This window comes from Galeopterus variegatus, unplaced genomic scaffold (genome assembly GCF_000696425.1).
Source record: "Galeopterus variegatus unplaced genomic scaffold, G_variegatus-3.0.2 Scaffold1800, whole genome shotgun sequence".
Lineage (NCBI taxonomy): Eukaryota > Metazoa > Chordata > Mammalia > Dermoptera > Cynocephalidae > Galeopterus > Galeopterus variegatus.
Genome location: NW_007727911.1, coordinates 172,671 through 189,862, shown reverse-complemented (window position 1 = coordinate 189,862; position 17,192 = coordinate 172,671). Strand labels below are relative to the sequence as shown.

Genomic DNA, 17,192 nt, shown 5'->3' with positions numbered 1-17,192 from the left:
TCCTACAAGACAAACTCACTTGGCTAAAGCAATCGTTTAAGACGAAAACTCCCAAAATCCACAACAAATGACACCCTCATTATCCCTATTCACAATAATGCTAGCCCACACAGCACAGTTATATTTCATATCATTTATACATTACTCCTCTAAAAGGTGGCTTTAAATCAACTTCTTTCCCCTCCCCATTTTAAAACCTCCCAAAATCCACAACAAATGACACCCTCATTATCCCTATTCACAATAATGCTAGCCCACAAAGCACAGTTATATTTCATATCATTTATACATTACTCCTCTAAAAGGTGGCTTTAAATCAACTTCTTTCCCCTCCCCATTTTAAAACACAGCATAGCTAGATTTTAAAACATTCTCTCCAGTTTTTCCTTTAATAGAAATGTCTTCTTCAGCATCTTCTCCCACTATCCCTATTTGGTTTTCCTAAAAGGATTTTAAAGGCCTTCTCGTTGATAAGCTAAAAATGTAATAAGACATTGAGCATATCTGGCTCAAAAATATTAGCTATTATTATTATTACTGTTCTTATTGATAATTGAGTACTGAAAAAGGGGTAGACACCAAAATAGCTTATTTCTGTGTTTACCTTCCTCAATTGTCAAAGACTGGCAGAAAACTTTAGTTTAAACAAGCCAAATTTGAATGGGGTGGGGGCCACTGGTGGGTGCAGGGATCAAACCCCCTGACCTTGGTGTTATCAGCACCATGCTCTAACCAACTAAGCTAATTGGCCAGCCCCTCAAATTTTTTTTAACCAAAGTAAAACTGAAACAACACTTTTCTACACTCAAAATCTGTTTAAAGTTAGAAAGGACAGTAGATTAATATTAAAAACTTTTTATTTGTTAATGTTACATAAGAAATTTAAGCAAGTTACACTATCTTTAAAAACACAACTAATGCATTTTAATAGAGAAACCCTTCCCTCCTCCCGCTCCCCCCCCATTCCCCTCATGAAATAAGAATCTAAGAAAAGTAGTAACCATAAAACAAAGTTTTGTGGAATCCTTCATCCAGAGTGCTTACATGATGATTAGGTTAATATTGCCTTCTTACAAAATTTCTCTTTTCTATTTAAAAAAAAATTGTAACCTTGATTGCTTATTACAAAAAAATTCAGTACAAAAGTTTGATATATTGAAAAATGCTTTCCCCCTCCCTCACAGCACCGTTTTATATATAGCAGAGAATAATCAAGAGCAGATTGCTAATCTAGATGGAGCAATCTTCAAATTACACTGAGACAGACACAACAGTGGTTTATTTACCCTCCCCTCCTCGTAAGAACTTTAAAAAAAAAAACAAAACACACATACATACAAAAAATTGTCAAAAAATTTGAGGGACCCTTTCCAAATAGTACACAGTTCAGTGTCAATAATTCACATCTTGCCACAAAGTGTATGGATATGATTTCTTTTACAAAACTTTCAGTGTCAAAAAAGAAATTAAGGCCATCAGATTCGCAGCTTAAAAATTCACATAAAGGAAATACAAAAATATTCTGTGCTTCTGAGAAGGCTCTGCACTGTATATAGGTAAGGATTACCATGCTCCTTTATTTTGAGGAAGACAGTTGACTTGAGAAGTTCACATAATTGCACAGCTTCTATTCGATGCTCTTGGTACTGCCTGATTAGGAAAACAGAAGGAAAAATTAGTGCTAAGAAAACAGATCACAGTATTCTAAAATAAGACAAAATCATTTAACTACAGGGATACTACAAATCCATATTATATAATTTCAAATGCGCCCTTATCATTTCTCACTTATTTGTCCCCCCCCAACCCCCTTTTTTTGGCTGCTGGCTGGTACAGGAATCCAAACCCTTGACCTTGGTGTTCACCACGCTCTAACCAGATGAGCTAATCAGCCTGTCCTCATTTTAGCCTTCTCTTATAGACTTCTTCCCTAGAATATTCCAACAAATTCCAGAACAGTGACTCTCAACTCTGGCTACACATTCAGATCCTGAGGATCTGAAAAAGAAGTTCTGATCTAGGTCCCTAGATCAATTAAATGAGAATTCCTCCTTTAACTAGAGAAGAGTATCTATATATAACTTTAAAGTAATTCTAATATGCAGCTGAAGTTGAAAACCACTGCTCAATAACCTCCTTTGATAACTTAGGAAACAAGGGATCAGGAGACTCCGTTTTGAACAACCACATCAGACAATACAGCTTCCTGGATCCTAAACTTCCACATCCTGACTCATTTACATTGGACTCATCCTCAAATGTGAAGTCAAAATAGCTGTTTTGCCCTTTCATCTTCCCTCTTGTGAATGCTGATACTATCTTCTATGATAACAAAAGCTAAAAAATACTCTACATCTTTGACTTTTTTCTTCTCTCATCCTTAAGTTTAGTCACTAATGCTTGATGAAAATCCATTTATATACTTCTTCAGTGTCTCTGTAATCTCCTTCTAGAGTCAATCCCTCTGATTTAGCTTGCCCAGTGATATTCTAAAATGTGGATTTCAGTTTCTCCTTTGCCCCAAACTGTGCAGAAGGTACATGCCTAGGCATTCCAGACTATGTCAAGTTTAACACCAATCTTTGAATTTCATTTATCTCTGACATAAACGATACAATACAACTAGGCGGACAGATATGTTTGGTGCTTAAGTCGTGACACATCCCCTGTAGTGAATTAAACATCACCATAAATTCTTTGCCACTCCTCCCATCAAGTGATGGAGACTATTGATTCTCATCTTCAATCTGAGCTGGAGTTACAACTTTGACTAAGAGAACACAGTACGAAGGGGCACCGTGCTCATTCTGGGCCTAGCTTTTAAGAGATTTGGTGCTCTCCACTTTCACCCTCTTAGCCAGCTGCTATGCTGTAAAGAAGCTTGGGCTAAACTACTGAATCATGAGAAGCTACACAGAAAGAGACCCACAGGATATTCCAACACCAGCCAAGCTCCCAAATGAATGCAACTGCATGACTGACTTCAGTCTCCACCAAGTGGGGGAGAAAAACTACTCAGCTGAGTAAAGTCAAACCACAGAATCATGACAAGTAAGCAAGCATTGTTTTAAGCTGCTACATTTGGGGTGGTCTGCAACAGGGAATTCAAACACCCTCAGAACACCATTATCTGCCTTCTCTCTAATACCTGAAGAATTTCCCATCCTTCACAGTACTGGACAAGCATCATCTCCCAGAGTTCTTCTCAGCTGCTCTGGTGGCCCAGAGAGCCTTCTCCAGCATCTGACCTGCTACAACCCATGCTCTGAGCCTCCTGTCTGGCACCTTGAGATATCTCTTATATTGTTATTTTACATCTAGTCATTATGATGCTTCCCATTAAGGACAGGAAATGAATAAGCACGAGTGCTTACTTATTTCTTGTTAAAGCCGAGTATAAAGTATCTATTCTCAAATATTACTACAAAATGCATGAGAAGGCAACCAGGTTAAAAATTCATTCTACCTTAAATAGCCCAATTCAAGTGGAGGGGCTAAACATATAAGAGAATGTTTATTCAGAGTAGGACTATGGCTAATGAAGCAAAGCAAATTTAAGATTACTAATCTGGAGAAATGGAGACGAAGTCTTATCAGGATAAGGGTAGCAACTCCGATGAGTGATCTGATTCAAACAACTTCGGAATATAAACTGAAGGCTTAGTAGTTACTAACAATTCCAATTTAAATATAATTAAAACCAAACTTGGAGTTTATTTCAAGGGCTCTCAAAAGCCCAAGCGTCAGATAAAATCTATCTTGCAATTACATAATGATTAGAAACTTAATATAGCAAGAATTTTGTTTCACACTGAAGTTGAACATTACTTTGTGGGGTTTTTTGGTTTGTTTTTGTTTTAGCTTATATGCAGATGTCTGCTCTAATTTAGTGATCTAAACTTTTCAATCACAGAATCCTATAGTAACTAAGTTTTGAAGCATGCAATCCAATCCACACATATTTATTTATAAGTGACATACTTGTCCTACCATATTATGTACATTAGGAAACAAAAGACAAACCTGAAAATTGATAGAATGGGGGGAAGAAGGGGGCCAGAGTGCTAACTTTTTCCCCCAGTACCCTAATGTACTACCTTGAATATCCTTTTAGGAAGTACAAAGCCCACTTGGCAGATAACTGCTCTGGTTTATCAAGTAATGGCGGGGAGGGGGAGCCCACACTACTGGTTTTCATGTAATTCTGTTAAAAAAAAATTAAACAAACATATTAAAGTAAAGTAATACCTGCTGGTGGAAAAGTTCTTCCTCAACAGCCACTTCAGCTGATGCTTCCTCCTCCTCTTCCTCTTCAGGTATGGTTGTTTTAAAGACTGTACTTCTTTGAGCAACCTCCTAAAAACAAGAGTTTAATTTTTAAGTTAAAAAACTTAAAATCACAAAGGTTGCAGGGAGAGGGACCTTTTCTTAGTTTAAGAAATTGCATTCCTGTTTACTATTATTATTTTCTTTAAAAGTCATTACATTGGTAGCTGTAACTACTGAATTGGAATTTTTGCATAATTAGGAGCAGTTCTTAGACCTTAACACTGCTTGCAGGGACGCTACACTAGTATCCAATTTGAAATACCTGCTGAGAATTTTCTACTGCTTTTTATCACATTCTGTTACTAAGAATTCTGCAAATGATTTGGCACACTAAATTCTTTATAAAACTCAACATGAATTCGGCTTAAAGATCTTAGCTCCTAGAAAAGAAAAGGTGCTAAATAAATACTGAATAAAACGAAGCTGGAGGCTGACTGTTGTGATCTCAGAAACCACAGTGGCAACAGGACCACCTGATGAGAGAGATGAAAAGGACAAGCTCCTTTCATTCTTTCTGCAACTGTTTCCTCCTGAATGAAATGGAATAAAGACAGATGAGCGCTTTTTGCTAATAGCATACTAGTGAGGTACCAATGTATTCTGTACAGGAATAGATCTCCTATCATTTACTAGAGATACAACAGAAAGTAACTATTTCCATTTTCTACCAAAGGCTCAAATACAGATTACCTCCCTGTGGAGAATGCTGACTTGGCATGAATGCAGCACTGTTTTTGCTTAAGCACAAGGCTAACCTAATGATCAGGCAGCGAGTAAATGAGTGCATCCTAGAGAGTGCAGCAGAGCATCTAATTTTATTCTGTACCCTGTCCTAAGGTGACTCAAGAAAGATAACCCCACAAAGGAAAACAGTAAAATTACTTCAGTAAAAAGCTTATGTGAAATTTAACACAGACCAGCTAGTTTAAAACGGCAGAGAAAGAAAATCAAAAACTAGTGTTGTAGAAATGAGACTTCAATTTGAAACATGTCCAAGGAAATATTTTGTAAATGACGTAAGGTGGCAGAATAGTACCTTGTTGGGCTTTTAAATTACTGTTGCAGGACCAAGGAAGATGGGCCATTTGGGATCTCTCAATTAGCCAGAAACTTCAATTCTGTGAAATCAGTTTCTCTTTACAAACACAATAACTATTTCACAAATATCAGTCTGTTTTAACCAAATAAGTAATAATAAAAAAGCCTGTGATTCCTTATATCAATTATAGTTGAACCAAGATATCGACTAGAAGATGGCAGCATATAAAACAGAAAAAAAGATTCTCAAAAAGCTTTGAGAGTATCCAAGCTTTCCTCAACTCATCTTAAAATGGGGAAAGAAGACAAAGAAAATCATCTATTACAGAATTCTCACATTTCAGCTTCTAGCAGCTCGTGGTAATGTATACATCCCATGCACAAACACTGGCTCTTAAAGCTTGTGATGTAACATAAGACTATTAGCCTCAATGAGGTTAGAAAACAGCAACTTGCCCAACTTCATTAATTATGAATTACTTCAGCATAACTACTTTTAACGTGATCCTGTTGTTAAGCACTTTTCATTTGAAAACATTTAAAAACCAATTAATCTAGTGTAGAAAGCCGGTATGAAAAATGAATGAGCTAATGTCTAAAAATCTAGATAGAAAAATAACAAATAAGAACTGAGAACCAAAAAGTTGTTGAGAGTTTAGACCCAGGAAATTATTAGTCAAGATGCTAATAGATAAACGTTTTTACCCAAAAACTTTCTCTCAGCAAGGTACACAACCCTAATCAAGTACCCTAAAAAGCTACGTAAGTGGTCCTACATGACAGGTTTTACTCTCTCTGTGAAAACGTATTATTGTTGGTCTGCCCCTGCTCAAAGCCTTGGGCACGTAAAAGTACACTAATTATTCAGTAGTGCACCAAAGCCAGCTGGCACCCACTGACAGTGCTCATCTCGTCACAAGCCTGTGTGCAGTCACACCATGTTGAAAGCCTGAAACAGCCAGGATGGGATTATTTACACCACAGAAATCAGCAAATACTACAAATCAGGGTAATTTTTTGTTGACAGTTGATTGTTTATATATATATTACATCTCTATATATGTAAGGAATCATCTACATACACAAAAGGTTGTTATGTCTGTATTCTGGAAGGTATGAAGGGACTACTTTATTTTTTATTTCCCTCATAGAAAATCATCTTATTTCACAATGGTGACATTTGCTATTTTTAATCACTGAGCACCCCTTCCTCATGTCTGAGTAAGACCCCCCAGTCTCACCTGGGTTCCCATCCCCCCATGGAGCACACCGCACAGTACAAGGAGCCAAGCGCAATCTAGCTGCAGAGAAGGGGAAAGAAGGCTCAAGCTCTAACTCCATCCTCTTGACTCCAGGAACTGGTTTAGAAGCGGGCCTGTGACTCAAGTTGGTACAGTAAGAACGAAGCCCAGGATGGGACCTCACAGGGGAAGATGCCATTTTCCACAAAAAGTGAATAGAAATAATGTACCTCTGGGGCAGCCGGCAGCTATCCTGCACCTACATGGGAGGCAACCCAGGAAAGAGAGACAACAGACAGATCCTGGGGACACTGTGTGATCACTGGATCAAGTCTACTATCTCTAAATTTTTGATTACGTGAGCCCTCAAAATTTCCATTATTTTTAAGCCAGTTTAATTGGACTTTTACCTTTCCAATGTCCCAGCAAGAAGAAAAAATACACAAAACTTTAAACCAAATTAAGCCAATTACCTACAATCTTACAGAAAGGTGGTAGTTATAGACTGTTGCTAATGTGGTCTGGTACCTACCAGACCATATTATATTATAATAAGTATTAATAAATAAATATGGTCTTACAGAGTTAAATAAATGCCAAAAAGTATTGTCTAATGATCACAGAAATGAGAACTGTATTCATAATACTTTCTGTCCTCATTTCTGACAGAAGCCACTTAAAACAGAGCCTAGCAAGCAGAAGGCAGTAGAGAATGGAAAAACTAACCAAATAATCTATTCAGCATTGGAATTATGAAGGGAAGCCTAAGCTTCAGTTATCTTTATTGAAACGTCATCATTAAAGCTGCCTCAAGACATCTATTTTGTGGGCTTTTAAGCCTGCTGCCGCATTCCGAATATCCTCCTGTAAGAGTGTTTCTAACTTGGGACACATTTTCACAGTGGAAAAAATGGTATAGATGGTGACTAGATTCCATGGCTCACACAAGCCGGTTTAATCTTCCATACTCCCCTTATAACAATACTTTTCAATCTGAGAAAATCAACACTCCTAACAGTGTTCTGAAAGAGACATGTATTCTGCCAGTTTCAGACGTCAGGGGGAAATACTAGCACAGGAGCTGCAGTTAATTCCAGCAGTTGGGTGGCAACACCTACAACACCTGAGTAGGGTTCCAAAGCACTGAAGGCAGGGAGTGAGCAAGGGCTCTGGCACAAAGAGCAGGAGGAAGATCCAGCACCCAGAAGTTTGTGAATTATTGAAGGCACGTGTGTAAACAACCCCAACCCTGAAACTCAGCAGGTATTTGGAGGTGAATTCCCCAGATTTACCCCAAAATCTCTCACAACTTAGTGAGGTCTACAGTGAAAAAAATCAGATGCTGTTTCATTCTTAGTCTGAGATCAAGGGCACTCCTTATTCAGCAGACAATGAATTCCTTACAGACAGCGGTCCACACCCCACTTGTTTACAGTGAGGGACGGATGGGAATACTGTCAGGAACAGGACTTTTTATGCAAACACCTCAGACTCCCACAATAAATGCTGTTAATTAATTACTTTATTTCTCTGACTTAAGTGAAGGTCCATGTGTCATTTTAAAACACCTACTGAATGCCTGTGATGTGCCAGGCGCCATGGCAGGATTGAACAGAATAGGCCTGTGCCCTCGGTGGGCTTCCTCTAGTGAGCAAGGACAACCTGACAAGCACTGTGTAAGGTAAGAGGTCTGCCCCTGGCATATGGAGTAAAGAAGGAAGCCCTAAGGGGACAAAAATTGACCTGTTGCCCACTCCCTCTTTCAGAGACACTTTCCTCTCTTGGCTTTCCCGACACCACACTCACTGTTTTCCTCCCACCACACTGGCTGCACCCTTCTACCTTATTTGCTGTAACTTGGGTTTTTTTTTAGAATTTTTTAAAATTGAAACATAATTGATTAGACTTTGGGGGTACAGTGTTGACTGTGTACAGTACATGATGATAAAATCAATATTATTAGCATGTTCATTATTACAAATTGTAATTAATTATTCTTTGTGTCCCTTAACCAATTTTTCCCTCACCTTTTTCCCCCTCCTCTAGTAACCATAGGTCTGTTCTCTCCTTCTGAAAGTTCAACATATTATCATGGTCCTTCTCATGATCCTTCTCCTCTCCTTTCCTTTTCTTTCCTTCCTTCCTTCTTTCTTAGCTCCCACATATGAGTGAGGACATGCAGTATTTCTTTCTTGTGCGTGGCTTATTTCACTTAACATAATTTTCTCCAAGCTCATCCCTGTTGCTGCAAATCGCAGAATTTCATTCTTTTTTATGGCTGAGTAGTATTCCATGGTATATATATACCACGTTTTCCTTATCCAGTTGTCCATTGATGGACATTTAGGTTGGTTCCATATCTTGGCTATTGTAAATACAGCTGTGATAAACATGGAAGTGCAGGTATCTCTTCAACATGATGATTTCCATTCCTTTGGGTGTATGCCCAGATGTGGGATTGCTGGACTGTATGGTAGTTCTACCTGTAGTTGTTTGAGAAACCTCCACACTGTTTTCAATAATGGCTGTGCTAATTTACAGTCCCACCAACAGTGTAGAATTCCCCTTTCCCCACATCCTCGCCAGCATGGTTTTCTCGGTCTTTTTGATAATAGCCAGTCTAACTGGGGTGAGATGAGATCTCAGTGTGGTTTTGATTTGCATTTCCCTGATGCCGAGTGATGCTGAAAATTTTTCCACGTACCAGTCAGCCATTTGTATGTCTTCCTTTGAAAAATGTCTATTCTGCTCCTTTGCCCATTTTTTAGTTGGATTGTTTTTTTTTAACATGAAGTTGAGTTTCTTGTATATTCAGATATTAATCCCTTATCAGATGTATGGTTGGCAAACATTTTCTCCCAGTCTGCAGGTTGTCATTTCACTCTGTTGATTGTTTTCTTTACTGTGCAGAAAGTTTTTAGTTTGATATAATCCCATTTGTTTATTTTTTCTTTTATTGCTTGTGTTTTTGGGGTCTTATTCATAAAGTCTTTGCCCAGTACTACTTCCTGAAGTGTTTTCCCTATGCTTTCTTTTAGTACTAAGTTTTATGGTTTCAGGTCTTCTACTTAAGTCTTTAATCCATTTTGAGTTGATTTTGGCACACGGCAGGAAGTACAGGTCTAGTTTCATTTGCTCTAACTTACCTCCAATGTCAACATTTTCTAGGGCTCAATTCTGAACCCTCTTCTCTTCTCTACTTTTGACAAACTCTTTCTAGTCAGCCAGTCCCATAACTTTAAATACCACCTATGTGACGAGGACTCCCAAACATCTCTAGCCCAGGGTTCAAGTAAATATTCCAATAGCCTGCTAGACACCTGGATACCTAACTGGCATCTCAAGCTTAATACAGCCAGAAGAGGTCTCTTGATTTCCTTCCTGGCCCTTCTCCCCACCAGGCCTGTGGTTCCTCCTGCAGTTTCCTCGGGAAATGGCACCAGGAACATCCAGCTGCCCAAACAAACTAAGGGTTAACTTAATTCCCGTTTCTCTCTCATCCCTCACATTTAATCTTATGAGAACATACTATCAAGTCTAGCTCTAAAGTATCTCCACTGGTTCACTTCTCTTCTTCCTAGAGAAGCATCTCAGTCTCAGTTACTCTCCTCTGTTGCTTTATCTCTGCCTGTTTTGTCCTCCTACAATCCACACAGCCGCACAATTTCTTTCTTCACCTTGTTCATCTTCCTAAAAGCACTCCATCAGCCTCCCATTTGCACTCAGAATAAGATCTGCACTTCTCGCCAGAGCCTACACAACCTGCCCCTGCTGACTTGCTCTCCCCGCTCAGTCCGCTGTTAGCTATACTGGCCTCCTTTCCTTCAAAACAGAACTCTTTCTGCCTCAGGACTTTTGTACTTGTTGTCCCTCTACCAAGGAATACTTTTTCTGTTCTGTCAATGGCTGCCTCTCTCATCTTTCAGGTTTATCCTCAGGTGTCACCTCCTTGAAGCTGACTTTCTTTACCGCCCTTGTCTAAAGCAGATCTCCTCGGTGACTCTTTATAACACCACAGTTTCTCTCTGTTGCATTAATTAGAAATATTCTTGTCACTTAATCTTATTCTCGGGCTCCCTTATTCCCCAGAATGTAAGCTCCATGATGCCAAAGCCATGTCTGGCTTCTTTCCTGCTATATTCCCAGCACAAAGTGGCTGGCACACTGCAGACGCTCAGGGTTTTCCAAATAAATTCATAACCTGCACTTACAAATATGGCCAGCTTCCCTACCAGGTTTACGAGCCTACTATTCCCCTACATATCTCTTTTCAGCATTTGTCAGACTGAAGGGCACACCTGGTCATGCTGTACAGTATGAAACAGCACAGCCTGCCAGCCCAGAGGCTGGGTGAAAAGAAGCAGTAAGAATGTCAGCATGAAGTATTAGCTATGGCTTCCTTGCAAGCCGACTTAGAACTTTCAGGGCAGACAAAGAGGGATGAAGAAGCAGCATTAGAACTAAGAGGAAATTAAGAAGCACAAATCATCCTGAAGTCGTAATACAAGCTCTGTTAACACGTTTATGGCAACAGCAACAAAGAAGGAGAGACTCTCAAATTCTAAACAGAGGCTCAGTAATGTTTTGTATGGCACCTGAATAAGATGACTAGCTAGGGAAGGAGAGAGAAGAAGCCATGCTTTACCAGCTTCAAAGTTTGCTTTAGCTGCTTTATTAGGAAGTGGTATTTCTAAGACTAATATTGGTAGGGTGTGTGTGGTCTTTACACGGCAGTGGGAGAGGTAAGTTTTTCTGACAAGAATTCTAAGACTGACATGTTGAAAACATATACATCAAACAGATGTACACTCCACAGTCTTCACACTTGGTTTTGTGAACACTCTGAGAGCTAGTAAGATTAATAATATAAGCACTTACTAGATAAATGTACCATGCCACACAGTGTTCCAAACATTTCCCAAGAATGGTTTCATTCATATTATTATCTCATTTATATTGTCTCATTAATATCCATTTTTTAAAAAAACTAAGACAAAGAGGTGAAGTAACTTGCCCAAACTGATAATCAGTACTCTAAATCAGAGTATACTCATATTTATTCCTAAAATTTGAAGACAGCTTTAGTTTGATTTACTAGGCAGCCTTGGTCTGATTTAAGCAATCAATTACTTCACATTTCAATCTGATTTTTGAAAGACATCATACTTGCATAATGAACTTGCAGGTGGAAGTGACACTGTAGTGGTACTGATAAGATGGTCATACCTCTCCCTGAGAATTTTTCAATATAACTTTCACATCTTCGCCAGTGCCCCAAGAGTTCTGGTTCTTCCAGATGAGGTCAGTGGGAGGACTGGCTGTTACACCAGCATTTGCAGCCCAAATCTGGAAAAAAGAAAGAACATCAGTACACCCAGAACCCAGCTCTCCCACATGCCAATGACAACAACATAATGAGACTTGAACACTTGACTCTAGAAGTCTGAGAACTATGTCCCATCTTCAGACTATGTTCCAGCTACATACATTAACTAGCTTGTGTATCCAGAACTCACAGAGCTTCTGGATGCCTCAGCTTCCCCATCTGATAAATGGAGATGTGGATATACAGGGCCCTTAAATGAAGCTACCTACACTCACATCCTACCCTACATCCTCTACACACCAACTGACCTTGAGCAAGTTATCTTACTGTCATCGTTCATAAAATGGGGCAGAAACAGTACCTATAATAGGTGGGATTGTTGTGAAGAGCAATTGATGACCCATTATGGGGGCTGGCTCATTCAATGAATAGTAGCCTTAACATTCTATTATATTATGGGTTTTGTGGGCCATCCTTCCATGTTAGAGCTTTTCTGACCCCCTCCAAGTGTCCTCCAGCTGCCTACAGCAGGAAACAGCCTATCTATATTACCCTTAATGGAAACTGGTATGTCTCCAACCAGAAACAGCATGCTAATGCCTCAGAGTGTCTGAGATTGAGCTCCAAAAGAAATTCTGGAAATGAATAAATCACCCACTATCCAAGGGAAAATATTATAATTACCATTGAAATAGGCCAAACAAAGAAAATAATTATATTTCCCTTCTCATCAGCATGGAAATTCTGCTATATTTTTAATGTACTTATTGACAAAAGAGAATGGGCAGAGTGGAGAAAAGCTGGCAGTCAGAAAACCTAGGTCTGAATCCTGGACAAACTGCTACACCTCTGTGAGCCTCAATGTCCTCAGCTGCAGGGATACCACCAGCCATGATCTCTTACAAAGACTGTGTGAAAATAAAAAAGTTTGCAATACATAAACTGGTATACATTATAAAAGACTTTATAGGTTCTCACAGGTTCTCATTTATTTCCAGAGTTTTAAAATGATCTTTGCTTTTTGCCTTGCACAATTTTACAGAAAGATCACTTATCACTACTGTGTTCCAAACAGCTACTTATAATATTTAATGCTAGCTATAGAAGAAAAAAAAAAAGCATTACATTATTTTATATGATAACTGAGTTCTCCACTAACCTAAAGAAAATATCTATCTAGTCCCTGAGGCAGTATACCAAATGGAAAAAGCAGATGATCGGCATAATGGCTCCACATTACTTTACAGAGATAGAGAGCACACTCAAATCTAAATCTTCTGAATTAAAATGTGAGATTCTTTTTGCCATATTATGCACATAATGAGGCTGAGCAATTTTCTCTCACTATAATAATTACGAAAGAGAAGAAAGGATAATGTAGTGAGGATATTTGTTCTCGTTTTCACAGTTACAGAATTGGCATCTGATATATTCACAAAGTAACATCAAACTCTCTGAATACACATTTTTTTAGAGAAGTCCTAATCTGCAATTTGAGCCTTTGATCTTAAACATAAAGGTTTGTGCCAGTCATAAAATTGTAAACATGTTTAAAAATGTGTTTAATATTTTAAAAAGAAGAATCCATAAAAGGAGATATCACCTTTACATTACATTCTTCAGGGATAAAAACAGTGACTTCTTCAAAATCTATAACAAAGTCAACATATTTTGTTTGCTAAGTCTACTATGTAAAACTAAAGGAATCTTTTGTTTGTTCACTTCTCTAAAAAGTGAGCTAATAATATTTAAGTAACTCTTAAAATGCAGTATTTCAGAACACACCAAGAGCCATTTAGAAATCAAAATAAAGTCAGGATGCCACTTAGCCCATCTTTCTCTAAATCTAGAACGTTACACACTACGCAAAAACCACACATTACTCTTGCTAAAATATGATGTTTCAAAGCAGTGATTCTTTAAAAGAATGCCTATCACCTAAGGACTTTTGTACAAAATATAGGTCCATACTCCAACCCCAGAGATAGCTAAGGGCGAGATGGGGCCTGGATACCAAAACACTACCCAGATGATTCTAAAGCTCGTTCAAGGCTGAAGATTGCTGTTTTAGGCATACGCTAGCTAGTGTTAACTTCATAACAGTTCTTTATGCTGAGCAGTATCTCCTGAATTATACTGGCTGGAAGTATTAGTCAAGAGATAGCTATTTATATCTCCTAGAATAGACAAGATAAAAAGAATTCAAAGGTCAATTGTTTTAACGCTCTCAATAAGACAGAATTTCAGAAATCTTTAATAGCACCTGTAATGCCCTTAATAATGTCAAAGATGTTTTAATGCCGATTTCTAAACTGCTTCTCTTTAAGCCAAAAAAATTTCTTAATTATTTTACCTGTTATTTAAGACAATGAAATTAAATAAAATGACGACTAAATTCTTACTGTAACGGTCTGGCCTGCCTTCAGCACATATCTTGAGGTATATTTGTAACTGACTGATGTGTCTCCAATTTTTCTGATCATCTCCCAGCCTCCCATTGGTTGATCCTATTCACAGAACAAAATAAAACAAAGTTACTTCCAGTATATAGAACATTATGGGATCATCAAATAAATGAATCCACATAGGCAGTTAAATTAAGACAGCTTCATAGCTGTTTTCTCATGATTCATATTTTTCTACTGCACAGAGAAAACATGATTTTGTCATTCAGCAAAACAGTCCCTTTGATAATGCTGTGGTTTATTAGTAAGGTATTTAAAGAACACAAAACTGGAAAGAAAAGGATTTAAAAACCAAATTAAATACTCATATTCACTGACAGATCAGGTGAGTCTTTCGAATTTACAACACAGATTAGTTAGCTAGTATTGAGTTCTCCTGTAGGTTCTGAATTTTTAAAAAAAAACTTCAGCGTGCAGATAAATAGATTTAAAAAAACAACAAAGACACACGAAAAACAAATTTAGAATACAATGTATCTATCATAATCACAATTATAAACCTCTAATAGTTGGTCACTTGAAGCTTTTAAACTATGTCACTTGAAGCTTTTAAACTATTCTTTCTATCTATCTATCTATCTATCTATCTATCTATCTATCTATCTATCTATCTATCTATCGGTGGTCAGTGGAGGGATCTGAACTCTTAACCTTGACAACACCATGCTCTTAACCAACTGAGCTAATCAGCCAACCTGAAGCTTTTAAAATATAGACATATGTACTTAGAACAGGAGGAGGTAAATCTGTCCTTTTTCTTCTGCATCTGCACAACTTCTACCCACATTTAACTCTTTAAGGGGTTCAAAAAAGGGCCAGTGACGCAGTGAGCCACCCCTAGGTGACAGCCATCAACTCTAGCCCCAAAGCTGCCCAGAGCTGCCTGACAACTGAGGAAAGGTGCAGAATATTAAAGCAATTAGCTACACTAATTTATATCTACCTCTAACTCAAAGAAGTTGTGACTAAGAGGCTTTAGAGCCAATTCTCTTTAGTATCAGAACTGCTAGTGCTCCTCTGCTCACTCATGTTATTTATTTGTGCACATGCAAGATAGTTTTAAGAACTCTGGTGAGAAAAGGAGTGATTTTCACAACAATTTTTGGCAGAGCCTGAATATGTGCTTCGGAAGTGACATCCATCCCACTGCACCCCCTCTACACTCTCAAACACTGCCTTCCTCTAGCATCCTCTCACACTCCTTCAAAGCCCCAGCCCCAGTTCTGAACTTCAGAAATCCCTGCTATGAATATTTTATGTTCACTTTTAAACAAACTATTTCAAGGTAGGACTTCATACTATTCTTGATATAAATTAAATAATTAGCATTCCTTCATTCATTCATTCATTTAGACAGAGAAATACTCCTTAATATATCTGAGTCTGAGCTCATCTTTCCTTCTTTCTTAACTCTCTCATTAAGTTAATACCAGTGAAAGAATATTTACCATTTTCACCCAATCACTCCAACACTTCCACAAATCTGGTTAGGACAGAGAGCAATAATAATTCATTCTTCAGAAGACCACTGTGACGAAATAACCAAGTATGGGAGGGAAAAAAAAAAAAAAGCCCTGGCTCTATAAAGGGTTAATAAAGAAAATATTTAAATCACTAAGGGCACCATTTCTTCCTCCTATTTTAGTTTTTTTCTTTATTTCATGAATTTAAATAAAAAGGAGAAGGGAAACCCTTATTCCATGAAGACTTACTAAACCCAAATAAAAGCTGAGGAGTTACTACAATTGTAAGATAACCCAGCAATCTGCAAAGACTTGCTGGAAAAAAATGTGTCTATGTGTCTATTTTTTTCACCTGTTCAGAAGTGTTCTTCAAGCGGATAAATTTTCCATCCACATCTATCTCTTCAATGCAAACATTCCCAGTGGCTGAGGCAGAATGAGAGATGCTGACACTACTGCTTGCTTCTGATTCTTCCACATCAACTCTCTTCCGCTTTCCTCTAGTTGTCCGCACACTGCGACTTGAGGATGCTCGGGACACTGTCACACGGGAAGAAGGGCTTGGAGAGAGCTTCAACCTACATGAGAAAAATAAAACATTCTGTTTATTAAACACAAATACCCTTACCTTAAAAAAATGGATATTAATATCCTGTGCACATGCACTACTAAAGCAAAACATCACTGACAATTTGTCACATTAAAAAGCTAATATAAAGCTTAACTAAGATAAATTTATTAATGTTATGGTGCCCACCATCAATTTTCTTAAAAAAAAAAAAAATAATAATTTGAATGTTTTCTCTGGGAACAGTCACCACAACGCAGTAAGTTTGGAAAATATGTGGGGGGTGGGAGATCATCCCATCTACTACCACCCACCACAACCAATTATAGTTAATGTACTTTTTTCTCTTTTCATATCTGTATTTTCTTACAATCACATGTCTGTAATGTTAAAATTGATTAGTTTTTATCCTAAATAAACCACTTTCCCTTTGGAACTCTGAGAACAGGAATTAAAAGGATTTATACACTAACCAGATTTGAAGTATAAGTATAAAGTCTCTTTCAGCAAATTTGGTATTTTACGACATATTAAATTACCAAAACATTTAAAACCTCAAAGGAAAGACTGCATCCTGACACAATCCAGCAATTTCAAACAAGAACAATAAAAACTAAAACTGCTTGAGCAACATTCTCCATTGTTGAGGTAGACATATGATGTTACTACCTCTAATACCTAGGTATTAAAAGAAATGAGAGAGAAAATATTTAAAGTTGCTTTAACTGTTTTTTTTTTTTTTTTTTTTTTTTTTTTTTTTCC

At 37.8% G+C, this 17,192-nt stretch overlaps 1 protein-coding gene across 1 annotated transcript in view; it reads right to left on the bottom strand.

Annotated features, from left to right (window-relative positions):
- Positions 1–839: 839 nt before the first annotated feature.
- LMNB1 (lamin B1) overlaps positions 840–17,192 on the bottom strand; it is a 55,662-nt gene continuing 39,309 nt past the window's right edge. Inside the window, exons 7-11 of the mRNA XM_008579047.1 lie at positions 16,215–16,440; positions 14,337–14,441; positions 11,835–11,954; positions 4,249–4,356; positions 840–1,650 (exon numbers count right to left, since the gene is read on the bottom strand). Of these exons, the coding sequence (XP_008577269.1) occupies positions 1,609–1,650; positions 4,249–4,356; positions 11,835–11,954; positions 14,337–14,441; positions 16,215–16,440 (601 nt within the window). The 3' untranslated portion in view covers positions 840–1,608. The remainder of the gene's footprint in view (positions 1,651–4,248; positions 4,357–11,834; positions 11,955–14,336; positions 14,442–16,214; positions 16,441–17,192) is intronic.